General features: G+C 37.2%; 1 protein-coding gene across 11 annotated transcripts in view; it reads left to right on the plus strand.

The window, feature by feature from the left end:
- The first annotated feature begins 84 nt into the window (after positions 1 to 84).
- LOC127946434 (abl interactor 1) overlaps positions 85 to 16729 on the plus strand; it is a 52170-nt gene continuing 35525 nt past the window's right edge. For 3 of the 11 annotated variants that reach the window (XM_052543012.1, XM_052543010.1, XM_052543004.1), the window contains exons 1-2: positions 87 to 316; positions 13035 to 13202. In XM_052543012.1, coding sequence (XP_052398972.1) covers positions 200 to 316; positions 13035 to 13202 — 285 coding nt within the window. In that variant the 5' untranslated portion in view covers positions 87 to 199. Of the gene's footprint in view, positions 317 to 13034; positions 13203 to 16729 lie in introns of all 11 variants that reach the window. The other 8 variants (XM_052543005.1, XM_052543006.1, XM_052543008.1 and 5 more) reach the window with 5 other exon arrangements.

Below are 16729 nucleotides of genomic sequence, written 5' to 3' on the forward strand. Positions count from 1 at the left end.
GTTAACTCGAGAGCTCCTCCAAATCAGTCTGATATACGAATCGTTCGGACCAGTTTTGTGAACTGGTTCGATTGGTTCATTACAAAGATTCGACTCAAAGGAACGATTCCGACATCACTGATCTCTGGCTGAGCTTGAGCTCTCTCAATCAAATCCCAGAGACGAGGAGTAGGAAGCTCTGTGGAGACAGACATGTAAGATGGCAGAGCTGCAGATGTTACTAGAGGAAGAAATCCCCGCCGGTAAACTAGCTCTCGTGGAGAGTTACCAGAACCTCACGAGGGTCGCGGACTACTGTGAGAATAATTATGTTCAGGTAAGCACGCGCGGATCTCCAGCACTGCTGTGGGGAGCGGACAGGAAATGTGCTTGTGAAATGGAAAAGCAGGGATGAGCCGCTTCTGGGAGAACATTCTGAGCCCAGAAAGGGCGATCTTTTAGATCGCTTGATCTTAGTTAAGCGCTTTGTTGATGCGATGTGTGATCGTTAGAGGATTTGTGTGGTTTACATTGAGGGTGTGTCTGGATTCTGTTTAACACATATGAAGTTTTGTTGATATCGGCCAGAATTGTCTCAAACTTCAGAAAGCAGGACGCGAGAGTTGTTTCTGTTCAGAACGATACATTTCTGTCTGTTTTCTTGTCGATAGACTGCAATTCTTGAACTTGAAGAGAGAAATGAATTGTCATATGTGAACATGAAAGATAATAGAGTTGAGCGAAAGTCATGTTTTGGTAAACCACTCACTCTTTATTTTATCTGCTTCCTCAAAGTGCTGTTCGTGAACTGAACGTTTTTTCCCCACCAGAAAAAGAGAGAAAAAAAATTAAACATGTTCAAAAACCGTGTTTACACATTTTTATAGTCTTGGAGTAAAAAAATCAAAATCAAAAGAACATCAAACTGTTAAGCCTTTTATACTGATAGTCATTAATTTGATAAAATATATATATAATTTTTTTTTATGCCAATATAAAAATATTATTTTCATATTTAGGCTTTAAGTTTGTTTTATATAATTTGATTTATATAATAAAAAAGGTTTGTAATTATATACGTTTGAATATGTATATAAATTATTAACTACAATTTTATTTTGTTTGTAATTCATTATTTTATTAAACTAAAATAATATTTTTTTATTCAAAAGACTATGCCTTTATTAAAAAAAAGTAAGTAAAAATAAGTATGTATAAAAATACTTATGCATTATATGCATTTATGATCTTATTTATTATCTTATTATTTGTTTGAATATAGACTATTTATCAGTATGCAATATATATCTGGATTTTTTTTCTATGCACAGATTTGCAATGACAGAACGAACTGCTAGAAATGATTAACTGTTTAATGATCCTCGTATGTCAGGAGTGTGCAGTGCACTCTGGATTTACAGCCTTTGAAGAACATTTGAAGAGAAAGTGAAATACTCTGTGTGTTTGCAGTGTTGTATTTAACCCCTATAGTCTCTCTTACCTATATCAAACACAAAACACCTAAGATTGAGCCACGCATCAGATCTACTGCACTGAAACACACTTTCATAATTCTTGATTATGTTCTAATTCCTTCAGAAAAAGTTGCTTGACAGGTAGCGCAGCATTTGTTGGTAAAGCGGGCCCGTCAGGTTTGATGTAAAATGGCAACTCTTTCCTCCGTGTGACCGAGCACGCATCGAGTCGCAGCAATACTACAGCTGTGACAGCACAAGAAGGTGACTCAGATGGGAAACCGATCACTACGTCTTGTGTTCAAGTCCCGGCTTGACAGTACGGCCTGCAGGCTTTTTTCCACCCCGTCTATTCTCTCTCTCCATCATGCCTGAGCACAGGATGAAGGCACTTCCTGTGAACGACTGTGATGATGCAGCAGCAGATGGTGGGAGTGGGTCTGTGTAACCAGGACAGCCACTGCCCCACTTTCTCATGTTCTGTGTGTGTGTGTGTGTGTGTGTTTGAGAGAGAGCGAGGCATGTGAAGCATGTAAGGACTCACACTGCTGTCTCTAGCCTTCTGCATGTGGAAATGTTGATCTTTCTCGTTCTGGATTTAATTACAGATGACATCCAGAGACTTCGTTTTACCCAGAACTTAAAGAATGTGTCAGAAGAAGAGTTGATTTACTCACTGGCGTGCTGTTCCAAACCCTAATGACTTTCTTTGTGGAACATGAAAGGAGAAGTTTGGCAGAATGGGATTTTGTGTTTTTATACAATGATAGCAGACCATGGCTAATGGTCGTCCAACTGCAAAAAACACTATTTGCTTGTCAAAAAGACAAAAAACGTAGCATAAAAGTATTCAGTGGTGGACAAAGTGCTCCAATCAAATCAAGTGATTTAGTACATATTCAGAAACCATAATATCACTCCAGTAAAACTACAAGTACTTCCTCTTTAAAATTAGGGGTGCGCCAATCGAGATCGGCTGATCGTTATGCGCATCTCGTCAGTAAAGCCGGTTTCGGTAAATTCCATCAGGTGCGTGATTTCACATAGAGCAGCTGTTACTACACAGAGCCGTTGTTAACTGACTAGTTGCGCAAATAAACGCTGAAAATGAAGGTGGATTTGCGCATCTTCTCAGTTAACAACGGCTCTGTGTAGTAACAGCTGCTCTTTGCGAAATCAAGCACCTGATTGAATTTACCGCTGATTAGAGAACAGGCTTTACTGAAGAGATGTGCATTAATTATCACACAATATTTATCGCGCACCCCTACTGATGAGATGCGCATTAATGATCGGCGGATCTCAATCGGTGCACCCCTAATCAATATACTCAAATATTTGTTACCGATAATAACTGCAACTGTGGCTGAGATGATGCACGGGTATTAATTTGCTTTTATACCTTGTATCATGTACAGTACCTTGTGACATACAAACTACATAAAATGGACATAAACAGTTCTCCCTTTTACAGCAGATTTAGATTTTCGAGATTTTCTGTTAATTTCGAGTCAGACATGATCTTTGAATCTGTGAGTTGTCGACTCAAGTACAGCTGCAATCAGATCAGTTCAGTTTGTGAATGACTCGTGAACTGCAGTTTGCAGACAGTTTCATGAGATTCATTGAAAATGATCAACACTTCAGCGGGTGTGTCAATTACTTCAGCTCAAAATAACAAGGAAGTATGTGTTTTCGTGAAATACAAAATGTCAAGATCTAAAAAATATACACAAAGATTATGCAAAATAGAGATACTTTTATGTCCGAAACCGAACGTGCTCCATATAATTCATAAACAATATTCCAGATTTAATGAATCGTACGATAGCTTTGTGAGGAACTTAAACAAAAATTACTGAAAGATTATAAATGGAATTGTGCGGCTGTCCCAAAGCTGTTGTTTGGAAATGAGCAGCTTGGACGCTCTGCTAAACTTCTCCCTTTGTGTCCCACGGAAGAAACAAAGTCATCAGTGTTTGGATTTGAAATGGCATGAGAGTGAGCAAATGATGAAAGCACTTTAATTGATTTCATTTCTGGAACTTTTCCTTCGAGACACTTACATTTAAGGTTTATGGAAATGCAAGTTGCATCGCTTTATCCAAGCCTTCAAGTTAAAGCTTTTAATGTCTGTGTTTAAAATACCCCAGAGCCCAATTTTCATGTTTGTCCAGCAACTGTTCCTGTTTTGGAATGCAAGACAGCATTCTACTGAAATCTCCGTGGACAGGTTGCGTTCTGACAAGCATGCATTAATGAACACAAACCAGCTGGCTTAGCAACACCATTGTCATGAGCACAAATGTGAAATGGATACAAACATATAGTGAGGAAAGTGCTCTGATACTAAACGTGTTGATGTTTCTAGCTGGTCTTCTGGTGAATTTTTAGGTGCCCTGCTTCTTTAGCATGGCTTTCTCAATGGCTCTTGTTAGTCTCTGATCGTTCTTCCCTGCGTGACTCGAGCACTGACTTCAACTAACCAAGTGCACCGCAGACTAGGACTTTCCATATAATAGGACAAGTGTGAAGATCGCTGCCCACCATTCCAGCGTGGCTTCTCTGTGGAGGATGCTGGTATTGTGTTCAGATTCAGAACAATGAGTCTGATTTTATTGTGATATGAAAGACCTACACCAGAATTTCTGAAAAGACAGTTATGATTAAGAGACTCTGAAAACGTAGCATTTGATAGTGTATGTAATCTACAATGTATTGATATTTTGGAAATGCGTTATTGGTTCTTGTGTGTGCAGAAGTCACCACTGTGATGCTGGGGTGTTTTGTGTATTGCTGTGCAGTAGCTAATAAAATGTTAAAAGTTCTTACTGTATGTGCATGCTGGTGATGAAATTTGTGTCATGCACTGTATGCAAAGTAACTTATACTTTGGGCTTCGAATATCTGTAATGTAACGATTCACCCAACTCACGATGCATGCAATTCAAAATACTGTTTTCAAAATACAAATACAAATTATGAATGAAAAGGGGTCTTTTTATTATTTCCTAGACAAAATGCTGCACATTTCTTTGTGAAATGTAAATGTCAAGTAGAAAAAAAAAGAAAGAAATCTTTTCATATAAACAAAGTAAGTCTTTGCATGTGCTCTTTCCATTTAAAATAGAGACAACCACTACATCCAGTACTAAACAAACATCCTTTATACATCCAGCATTAACTTTTTTTTTTTTTTTTTGTACATTTATTTAAATCAGATTGTATAATTTCAAATTTAGCTGTACAAAACATATCTGCATGAAAAGCAGATTCACGCTCTCCCAGTAGGTGGCGCTTATGCAACAGCAGTAATATATCCTTTCCTTGGCTGCCGCTGTAAAAAAATCAGGGCTGTGCTTATAAACACCACATTAATATGCATTAAACAGAGGCAAGATGAAAAGAAAATACCATCAGTCAGTTCCCTTCAGAGATACATTCATACACATCTCCACTCCCAATTGTATCGCAGTTCGTTTAACTTCTCAACCGACTTGAATCATCACACATTTATACATTTTACCGGCTCAGCGTGCATTGTTACATTAAATATTAATAACCCTTGAAATTATTATTATTATTATTATTATTGTTATTACAATGAAGCAGCCTTAGCAAATAATAAAAAAATAAATAAAAAAAAACATTTTCAACCGCTGAAGCACAACCAATCAGCTTGCAAAACTGTGCTGGTGAGAATATTGAGAGTTCTCACTGATAAGAGTTGTAAAGTACTTTACAGCCAGACTAAGTTCATGTGTATCTAAGCTTTTCTAATCTAGCTGTTTGTCCTGTGGCTGTGGCCTTCATAGGTGTGGCCTGTTTCTCTTTGAATGAGTCAGTGAGTCTGAAAAAGGGTGGTTCCATCTAGGATAGATCTATGCTAAATCATGGACACTGTCTTTCTCAGCCTGGCTTTACTTTTGCTGAGCTTAGATGCCTATTTTTATTACCTTTCTCATTCGGTACTTGATTATCAAGCCAGATCAGCCAAAACTTTGACTGTTCTTGACTGATTTATGTTGCGCGAACATTAAGTACACTAAACTTGTTTTGAGAAACATCAATAAAAGAATGACAGTTCATTGAGTGTGTTGTTTCCGTAACAACGTACTCGTGAACCGTGCTTCTCTGAAAGATCCGCATGACATTCGCAGCTTCTGTTGAATCGCGGTAATTATGATGTTTTTTGTCTTTTGTCAGCTCTGGTCTAATGTAATGATATTTAAGCATTTCAATGTGGCATTAGCATTCAGCTACTTTTTATAGTCACTGTATGCTTGAATTGTGCATGGTTGTCATTGAGCGTTGACATGGAAATGGAAACAATAACCCCCCAGAAGTCTCCGATTAGGGAATCGAGGTCAGACGCTAGGGCAGTTATCCTGGGAGAGACGAGACTTTACTGCGTCCAGCTCAGCTCCAGCTAACATATGTCCTGGAAAGTGGCGTTAGCATTGCTCGTGCCAGTACCTAGATTACGCCACGAGACCACAATCCTTCTCTCGCTGGCATCCTCTAGCAAAGCCACATCAGTAAATCCTCCAGATACTCATTATTTTTTCCTGGTGGAGATCCTCAGCTGGCCCTTCACCCAGGAACTGTTGCGAAGCAGTATGCGCTTGGGTGGGAAGCGCTCTTGAATGCCCCTTCCTGTGATCAGACACGGTGATTACTACCCAGTGCCTCTAACAGATTAAAGAGCCATTAGTGTCCTGTCATTACAATCCGGCTTCTTTGGCCTTGACTTCCATCTGTTCTTTTACATGGAAGGATTGACACAAAGGACACACTTTGAACATATGAAATTGTGTCTACTCATCCGAATTTAATCCCAATTATGTATGACTTTCTTTCACTCTAGACTGCAAAAAAGGACGGAGTGCAGATAAAAGAAACAGATGGCTCCATCTTGAGACAGGGACTTTAAAATAAAGTTTTATATATCAAGGCTGAGTGCTGAACTCCTGACAGGTGTGAGTAAGAAACAAAAATAGTAATATTTTAAATTCTAAAGCACAAATTCATGCACTGGAGCTTTATAGATTGATGATTACTAATCAGTGTTAATTTTAGCTAAATTTAAGATCGTTAAAAGTTGTTTTCGTTGCTAAAATATAAATATGAGAAGAAAAACTTAACTGTACAAAACAAAACAAAAAAAGATAAATATTGCTTTGTCGGCTAACTGGAATAATTTTTTGGTTACTAAAATGACTGAACTGGAATAAAAATCAACTAAAGCTACCGTATTTTTCGGACTATAAGTCTCACATAAGTATAAGTCGCATCAGTCCAAAAATACGTCATGATGAGGAAAATAACATATATAAGTCGCAATGGACTATAAGTCGCATTTATTTAGAACCAAGAGAAAACATTACCATCTACAGCCGCAAGAGAGCGCTCTGTTTTCAGTGGTAGACTACAGGAGCGCCCTCTCGCGGCTGTAGACGGTAATGTTTTCTCTTGGTTCATTTCTCTCGGTTCATGTCAAATTAATTGATAAATAAGTCGCACCGGACTATAAGTCGCAGGACCAGCCAAACTATGAAAAATAGTGCGACTTATAGTCCGGAAAATACAGAAAATAGAAAAAGTACAATAAAATTACTAAAACTTAAACAAAAATTCAAAATATCAATAAATACTATTATATAATAGAAATACTACTAAAACCTGATAATGATGGTTGTATGTGTTTTTAATAGACTCTGAGATGTATTATTTTTTCTAATAAAAAAGTAAATAAAAAAATAATGAATAAAATTTTTGGGCTGTGTTATTTAAAGTAATTAGACTGGTTTCAGCGTTTATTAGAGGATGGTTATGTAAGGCATGTTATTCGTTCAAAAATATACAGACATGGATTGTCAAAATATGTTCTTAAAAGCTCAAGACAAGAATTCCATGACAAGGTGTATTACACTACAGTAAGAAACATTTTATGTTACTGTTAACTTATATGATAATGTTGATTGTTAATTCATGTTTGTTCACAATGTTATAAATAATGTTCATTTACGCAGCTTGAAATATAAGTTGTTGAACAACTGTAAAATGACAATTGGATGGGTTTAGTGTATTGGTGATGCTAGAATGCCTCTAAAGCAGCAAACACAGACTCCTGCGTGTCATATCCCTTTACCTCTTCCTGTCAGAAGAGCAAAGCAGAGGGGGCGGCAGTGTTATTAAGGGACATTCCTAGCATTTTTTCACCTGATATTCATAGTACATTTCCCTCAGGTTATTTATTAGAGTGGAGTGAGCTTGACTGTCATCACTACAGGAATGTGCATTTAAAAAATAAATACTGTTTTTGAATATTTGGGCTCATAAAATATGAATGTTTAAAGTAATAATGTTGTAAGATCATTCTGAACAAATTAATTCCAATCTTTGCAAGGCCGACAACATTCTGGGATCATATACAATCAACTTGTTAACACCCAGTGCATTTAGTGAACTGATTTTTAGTTTACGTGCTTGCTCAGGATTTATCATTGATTCCCTGCAATTATTGTGCCAGCATAGCAACACACAGTACAATTTTAATAGCGTTTTTATTTTTCAAATAAAAATTACAGATCAAATATTCACCTAATTGTTTACCCAAAACACTTAGAGTCTTCCGTCCAAGAAAGTACTGCCTGAGACTTGATTATGTCCAACAAAAGTGTCAAATAGAGCTACTGTTCCTTCCTGTGGTCTCCTTCATCCCTCCATGTCTGCAGGGTGGAGCATCCCTCCTGATACTCGGGAGGAAACATGGGCTTTTCCTTCCTGCTCACTTACCAGGAACAGCCTATCTACCCTATGCTTCATTTCATAGAAATTGTAGAGACAAATGTTACAAATATTTGGGGTTAAGCTTAAAGGGATAGTTGACTTCCATTTTTCTCACATGGTTGAAGTCAGTTGGTGACCACCAACATTCTTCAAAATATCTTCTTAAAATATCTCTTTTATGTTCCACAGAAGATTGAAATAGAGATTTAGAACAACTTTAGGGTAAGTGAGGCGTGGAGGCACGTTTCGCTGTATAAGCATACATTTTGTATCGTATATAGGCGTTTCGTCCACACGGATCCAGCGTTTTGGGAGAGTGTTAACTAACATTAACACAGATTAGTTAATGTAGTATTCCATGTTCGTTTGTATACAGCACACAAAATGTATTCGTATTGTTCATAGGCGGAGCGCGTGTAAGGCTGAGTGGACTTAATTGGACAAAAATGCCCCTGCACAAACAAATATAATCTATTATGTCTGTTGCTATCAAGTGAATACGAGTAGACAGTGTTGTAAATCAAGATCTTCTCATGTTGCACCATATTTAATTTTAGGCGTTTCTACAATGTCGCGTATTTAACCAATCACACACAATTTTGTTGAGTTTAATAATGCAATGACAAAACAGAAGCGTTCAGATGATTCCTCACTGAAACTCATCAGTTTTGTCGAATGTGTGCGCGTTCGCTGACTGAATTCCGGACTTTTGCAAATTCCCTCGTCATAAACAACAAAGCGCAGATGTGTGTACAAAGAGATGAATTAAACAGTTTATACAGCTTCAGTTATTATAACGATAGTTTAGTTTTTCTGAGTGCGATAGATCTCGCGATAGATTAATGTTAGTGATCATGTCACTCTCTATATTAAATTTATTCACTGTTTGAATAATCGTGGAAAGGAAACATTATATAAGTGTACATTTCTGATGTTACTATTAAATTGTAATCTTAATTGTTATACAAATTCAGTCCCATTTAAAAAAAAAAAATTACCCTACATGACACTTGTGTCTGGTTCTTGCTTAAAAAGATGCTTTTAGCCTTACCCTAGATTTGGTTTACCTTCCGCCGATGGTATCGTCCAAGTCTTCTTGTCCATTTTAGTGCACCTCTGTGGCAGAATTACAGCGTGTAATGGCATGTATACTACATTGTTTTGTGGTTTCGTGTGGATGCAGATATTTCTTGAGACAAGGAAAAAAAAATAATTGGATCGGGAAAGCTCTGTCATCATGTGGACGTAGCCTAAATGATGACACCATTTCCATTTTTGAGTGAACTATCCTTTTAAGATGAACTGCAGTTGTCACTTATAGTGGTGATGTTAGTCTAGTCTTGTGTTGTTCAAATCAATCCCTTATCTTTGCTCTTATCTCGTCAATAGACATCACACTGACTTGAAGGATGTTGGCTTGGAATTTCGGGAATTTGTTGGTGGGAAGTTGCCATTTTAAAAAGGTCATTTTAAAGGTGGTAATCTATTGTTCAACAAGGGAGTGTGGTGTTTCTCCCCTCCACCTTTCGCCTTTTCTTATCTCTGAGTGTTTGTGTCTATGACCTTAAAAGAGATAAAAAGTGATTGATACTCTTGTCCTCTGGGAACTTGTCTTTTGTGGGGGATTTCTGAAGACACCAATCAAACATTGTTCCTCATTGTTCCAGTTTTTCTAAAGATTTTCTGGTTATCCTTGATGGGTCAGTGTTAGAATGGTGCTTTATGGGTCCAACAAAAAGGGCAGGAAGTTATTTAATTTTTTGTAAGAGCAAATATGGTAAGAAATTGAACAGTTGGACCAGAACTAATGACTCCTATTACTGACAAGGCTATTTCTGCTGTGCCAAAACACATTTGCCTTGTCAGCTCTCACAGTCTGGTTTCTTGAAGAATTGGGTCCACAGGTCAATGACAAATAAAGAAAAGAGGAATTATTAAAAAAATCTAGTTTAAAGTTTCAAAAGATTGTCATATGGTTTTGAAAAATTGTTATATAATTTTAAAGAAAATATAAAATTGAATATCTCTAAAATGGTGTTATGAAACCATTATATACATTATATTGCCGCTTGAAAGTTTGGGGTCAGGAAGATATTTAAGTATAATACTGAAATAGTACATTACTGTTTTTACTGTTCTTAATCAGATGAATCAGACTTCTTACAAAAACATGAAGTCTTACAAACTAAAAAAAAAAAAAACACACACACACAAAAAAGAGACTTGTTTACACTGACTAACAATCATGAGGTTCTTCTGGGGTTTATTTATTGCAATTTTATCATCTTGACTTCAGGCTTGCAAACATAATAAAGTTAATATGTCTGAATTACATGTTTAATGTATTTTTGACTAAATCAAAATTGCACAGACACTGTTATGGTGCTGACTTTTGCATGGGCAAGCACCACTGTGATTTTTTTGGGGAAAAAAAATACAATAAAATCCTTTAATCCTTCTTACACATGTAAATTTTTGTTAGCTGGATGTGGACTGAGATTTACAGATGCCTCATAGGGAAAATTCAATCAACAGAACCGCCATAAAACAGAATTGCAACAGATTCTAGTACTGTTCATCCAGTCTGGAAATGGAACAAATGTTTTGTTTAAAATTACAACCTCGCTTTATGGCACTTTCATTCCTTTTTAAGTCGTCTTTGGAGAATGTTGGATCCTGTTTGCACATTTTATTCAGCACCATTGAAACGAAGTCTGTATCTTCTGACATTTGGGCAAGATTTCAAATGTTCTGCTTCTATTGGGTTTCAGCTGAGCACCCTGAACTACTGTACAGCCACAATGGACACACAACCTTTATGTGTGAACTCCGCTCTGGGATGTGTATCTCTACTGTAACAATGTCCTTTTCTCTTGCCAGACACTTGCTAAAAATAGCATGACTTTTGATCCAAGAACAGCTCTGCTCCATGTTTCAGTGGATTATCTGTAAAACAATATTATTGCATACCTTCACCACATCATTTGCAATGGGGAATGAGAACTGTAGAGCTGTGGTCCCCATGTGCAAAATCTACAAATGTCTTGTTGTGCATGCATTTTCTTGTATTTAATATAGACGTTATTTAATAGACAACTAATGCTGCTGTTTTATTAAAATATTTGATTAAAAAGTATCATCATAAAAAGTACAAACCGAATCGCATTCTCAAAATGCAGACCGTGGCTTCCTCCTCACTGCAGGTGCTTCAGGTTTTGATGTCTTTCTGTCATGCAAGACCTTCTTTAGGTAGTTTCCCTCTGTGATATCTCGGTGAACCACAGAGGTAGGCTAAATGGAGAACCGACAAAATACCACAAAAAAAAAAAAAAAAAAAATTGTTTCTGTGCGGTTGCGGTCAATGCAGTTTTTTTTCTTCATTCTGTTTTTTTTTTCAGAAGGATTTTGCCGTTCATAATTCTTTTAAGATAAGTGTCCACAATGTCAGTGAAAACTAAGGAATTTTTTTCCCTGTAGTTTATTTTTGTTGAATTATCCTATAATTATAGACTGTATAAAAACATGGACTGTCCATGACGTCACCCATTGGTTTCCGAAGAGCGTTTTTGAAGCCAAAGTAAAAAAAATATTGTCACCATCTTGGCAACGTGTCACTGAGCGCCACTCCTGGATAATCGAAAATGGGCAAAAAGGCGGGAGCTGGTTACTGAAACCACACCCACCTAGCTCGATGGTGGTGTCATTCAAATGACTGAGCTCTTCATTATGCAGAACTTTAAGGCTTAATATAATTGAAACAGATGAGTTTCCCTTACAGTTGTCATGAAGGGCAAAATTTGCTATATAGACCAAAATATTCAGGCTGAAATTATTATTATTTATTTATTTTTTTATTTTAATTTTAACATGGGGAGTCTATGGGATTGATTCCCTTTTGGAGTCAGCCTCCAGCGGCCAGTCGATGAATTGCAGTTTTAATCACTTCCGTGTTGGTTACAAGAGAGGGAGCGGAAAGTGGCCGCTTGCCGAAGACCCATATAAAGAACCAAAATACTAGAATTATTTTATTTTTATTTTTTTCAAGCTTTTGACCGACATAATACTAAATATGTCGAATTATACTATAGAAAAACATAAAATATTTATTGATTTTATATTACAGATGATTTGTATTTTTACCATTATTATTATTAGAACCGATAGTTGTTATTGTTTATTTTATTTACTTTGATTTGAAATGGGTCATGTTATGCTTGATTTGATTTTAAGATTTAGTCAACGACCCTCACTGTCAACAACAATATTCCAATGTCCATACATTTTTCAGTTGTTTGTGATTTTACTGGAAACATTTAAAAGGGTTTAAATAAGACTTTTTTTTAAAATCCATTTTTACCCAATAAAACATTTTAGAACTTTGGTAAAAAAAAAAAAATGTATTGGTTTTGTCTTATTTTAATCATTTTAAGTTATCTTTAGGGCCCTTTGAATGTTTGCTGAGGCCCCCGGTGGGCCACGACCACCCCCTGGTTGTAAATATATTTGTAAACTTTCCACATTTTTATGTCCATGCAATTCAAATAAATTCAAATATGTACCAACATAGCCCTGAAAATAATGCATATTTTGCAGTATATTGTTTGTTCACTACCTAAGTTGCAAATTTTGTTAAATCCAGTGACTTGACCATTGCTCTGCTGACTGTAGCAACCTGGCTCCCTGTAAATATGACTTTGCCTTTTGATCCTGTCTGAATTAAAACTTGCATAATTTGTCTCTTGAAAGTTGCATTGTAAATTAAGGTGTTTTTCTGACCTTGACCTGCAGGCACAGGATAAGAGGAAAGCATTGGAGGAGACCAAAGCCTACACCACCCAGTCCCTGGCAAGTGTGGCCTATCAGATCAATGCCTTAGCCAACAATGTCCTGCAGCTGTTGGATATCCAGGCCTCGCAGCTGCGCAGGATGGAGTCCTCCATTAACAACATATCTCAGGTCAGATACAGTCGTTTTTAATATCTCTCTCTCTCTCCATCTCATTTCCCTTGCTTTGTCCTCGCCTGTCTAGAGATTTCATTAGTTGGTTCTTTTCTTCGAAGACTGTCTCCATGTGAATGAATGTCTTGTCTCTCCTAGTGACTGACTAGTTAATATTTGTCTTGTTTTCGGGTCGCCTCTTTTGTCCCCCGTTCTTCTTTGCAGATGCGTCTTCTGTAGTCAATTTGGTCATCATGGAGATGTAAAACTCTGCCATGGAGTACTTGTGCAAACCCTATTCCACTTCCATATGGTGCTGTTAGTTGCTGTCTGCAACCCATGCCTGTAAGGCAGCTGTGCTGATATTTCGGACAACACTAGGTGACTCAGGATACATTTAAATGGCAACAGTGTACTTAATAAAGAAAAAATAAAGTTTTGCATGCAGATGACAAGATTATTAAATTGACCCCATTCACGTGGATCTGTGAAAATGACTTAAAATCACTTATGCATGCCAGGCCAGTAGTCGGAGATGTCACCTTAGTAAAGAAACGCTATGCATCTGTACACACAACTATAGACCAGTGGTTCTCAATTCTAGTTCTCGCATACCAAAGCTCTGCACATTTTGTATGCATCTTTTGGCACTTCAGATGGTTGCTCTATTCAACCGTAAGTGGCCTGGGAAGTGTACATCTACATCACAGGATATTGCGCCATTGATTCCAGTTCGAGGGGAGCATACATGTTCCATTCAAAAGCCATTAAAGTGTGTGAGACATGAATTAGTGCGCAAGTGACCAAAGGTGCGATGACATCTATTGTATCCGTTGGATTTCTTCTTCTGCTTCTGCTATTGAGTCTATGGCAGCCCATAAAACTACTTGCGGGAAAGTTATGAAATTTGGCACACTGATAAAGGACATTCTCAACATTAACCACAGTAAATTTGGTGTGTCTAACTTAGACTCTCTAGCGCCACCACTTGTCTAAGGTTTCACTCGTGTTTATGCTAATAAACTTTGAAATGTAAAGTCTAGAAGGAAAATATTTTTTCCCTCTGATTCCTTGACTCATGCAGACTCAAATGGCCACCAAAATTTACATTTCTACAGTTTAAGATGAACATTTTTTCGTTTCACATTGGAGCTTTAATCTAAAGATGTTGATGGGATTAATCGGCGTACTATGGAGCGTATTTGCAGGCCTCATCTCCATTCATATGTATGTCTGGGAATGACAGTGGGCTTATGTATGGCTCTAAGACAGGCTTATTAAGATGGCCAACAGAAGCCTGTTCTCTCTTCACACAGCCTTCACTTACAGTGTCAATCATGATTCTCTCCAAAGATGGAGATGAGAATAATAGGATGGTTATGTTAAAAAACAGTGTGCTGTCAGTGAGCTTGTTTTATGTCATAGCATGTTGTACTAAAGGTGGGGGGAAAAGTTATTCAGTGATGCATCAGGATTCTGAATCATTTCACAGAAAACAGTGGTGGAGTGGCATGCCTTGCTTGCTCCAAATTACACACACAGACATCAATCATCTAAACACACCTGAACCAGCTAATAAAGGTCCTCAAGATCACTAGAAATGTCCCGGTAGGTGTGTCCGAGCTAAACTCTAAACAGGATTGGATACCCTGTCATAGTTTAAGAGACCTGATTACAGTTAGAACTTGGCAAAATTATTCTTTCTGTAAGAAGTATCTTAAATCCACAAATTAGTAGTAGTTCCAAAAACAAACCATAATCCTGTAGCCTCAGTGCTTATTGCTGCAGATCAGTCAAGACCGCCCTATTCCATTGGAAGGTGACTAATGGCTGTAAAGTGGCTCTAATCTCTCGGCAGAGGCGCACCCAGAGCTTTGCTGACAGAGGATGTTCCTGTCTTTACAGCATTTCTCACCGTTTCCTCTTCCTCTGGCTGCCTATTAGACAGACCGCACTGCCAGCATGTTGCCAAATTAGATTAGAACATCAGAGCAGCAGACTAATGGGCCAGAAAGCCGGCCCTGGGATTCACCCTTTTTATCAGCGCTCCACACTGAATGTTTTGAGTTGTGTTATATGTCACGTTGGAACCGGCCCTGACCCTGAGCGTGGGAGGCTGAAGTGCTGCTACCTAGAACAGCACATGAAGTGGCTGCTAAGAGACTGTGAACAGTCAGCGCTTTGTCTGGCCAGCTGAAGACTTGGCAGTATACAAGGAGTCTCGTTTTGCTGAGTAAATCCATGTCTGTCTGTTGCATCTCAGAGAAGCTACAGAGGTAACTAATTAAAGGCAACTCTAAATGGATTTCTGAAGCAGCATGCTTGGAAATTGTTCCAAGCACATCCCATCAGTGTCTGTGGTCTCCCATTAACTCAGAATGATAGGTTCCTCTCAGGGCACTTGAAATTGAAATGACATCCAAATTGACCCATCTTTATACGTGTTCCCTGTTTGCATGATTCATCAGTAACATTTTTCCAAAGGCAAAAGTTATGCCTTCATAATTTTTTTTCAACAGAAATGAAGTAACATGCTCTTCTTCTGCACATCTGCACAACTATTGAACAAATGTTTGAAAGCATGTGTTTATCCAAATTTCATTAATAAAAATACAACATTTGACAATTTGATTATTTATTAGTTTAATAACTTATATTTATCATTAATAATTGGTGCAAATTCATAAATTCTGGTTTGACTTTTCTCGATTCTGTACTTATATGATTTAATACAAATATACTATCAAAAATGGTGGTAATGAAAATGCATACAAAAGTAAAAATGTAATTGATGTTTTAAAACCTTTATTCTTTTGATTTCACAAAGGGCTGCGCATCAGAGATTTACTAAATTAAAATGAGGGAAAAAAATATATTCCTTAATGTTTATGTAAATTATTATTATTATTATTATTTTAGAAGTATGCTACATTATAGTACAATCGTAATTTCTGTCAATTTCTGTCAAGTTAAAAAGCAGACTTTTATTTGGACGGGTTGTATTGAAGAGCTTTAAGTGTCAGTGTATTTGTTTTTGACCGTGGCTTTCTCAAATAAAATGATGAAATGATTAATTGTTCTCTCAGTGAGGCTCTCATTGTTTGTGTTCACTTCCTCAGATAGTGAGACAGCAGGCACTGTTAAATCTGGCACTTTAAGCCACGCTGGAGCATACTTGAGAGACATGCAAAACAAACAGATTAGCCTATATATTTATATAGCAGTGCTTTTGTCATTATTTTACAGCTTTGTTTTTTGTTTATTCATCAATCCATCAAATCGCACATTTTATGTGATATCTGCAGAGTAGCTAGCTACTGTAAATTCATTGTCATGACTGAATTCTGTGCTTCATTCTGCATCACAGAAATCACAATGCATTAACCTTAAATTATAAATGGGACATAGCTGTATCTGCACGTTATCGATGTTCTGAATAGATACATGTTCGATGCGTTTCCTCGTTTTGCAGCCACTTTCCGACCACAGTTTTTGTAAACTGTGTCTACCTTCAAGGAAAAATAAGCATTCGTCTTTTCTATACA

Source organism: Carassius gibelio, chromosome A24 (assembly GCF_023724105.1).
Source record: "Carassius gibelio isolate Cgi1373 ecotype wild population from Czech Republic chromosome A24, carGib1.2-hapl.c, whole genome shotgun sequence".
Taxonomy (NCBI): Eukaryota; Metazoa; Chordata; class Actinopteri; order Cypriniformes; family Cyprinidae; genus Carassius; species Carassius gibelio.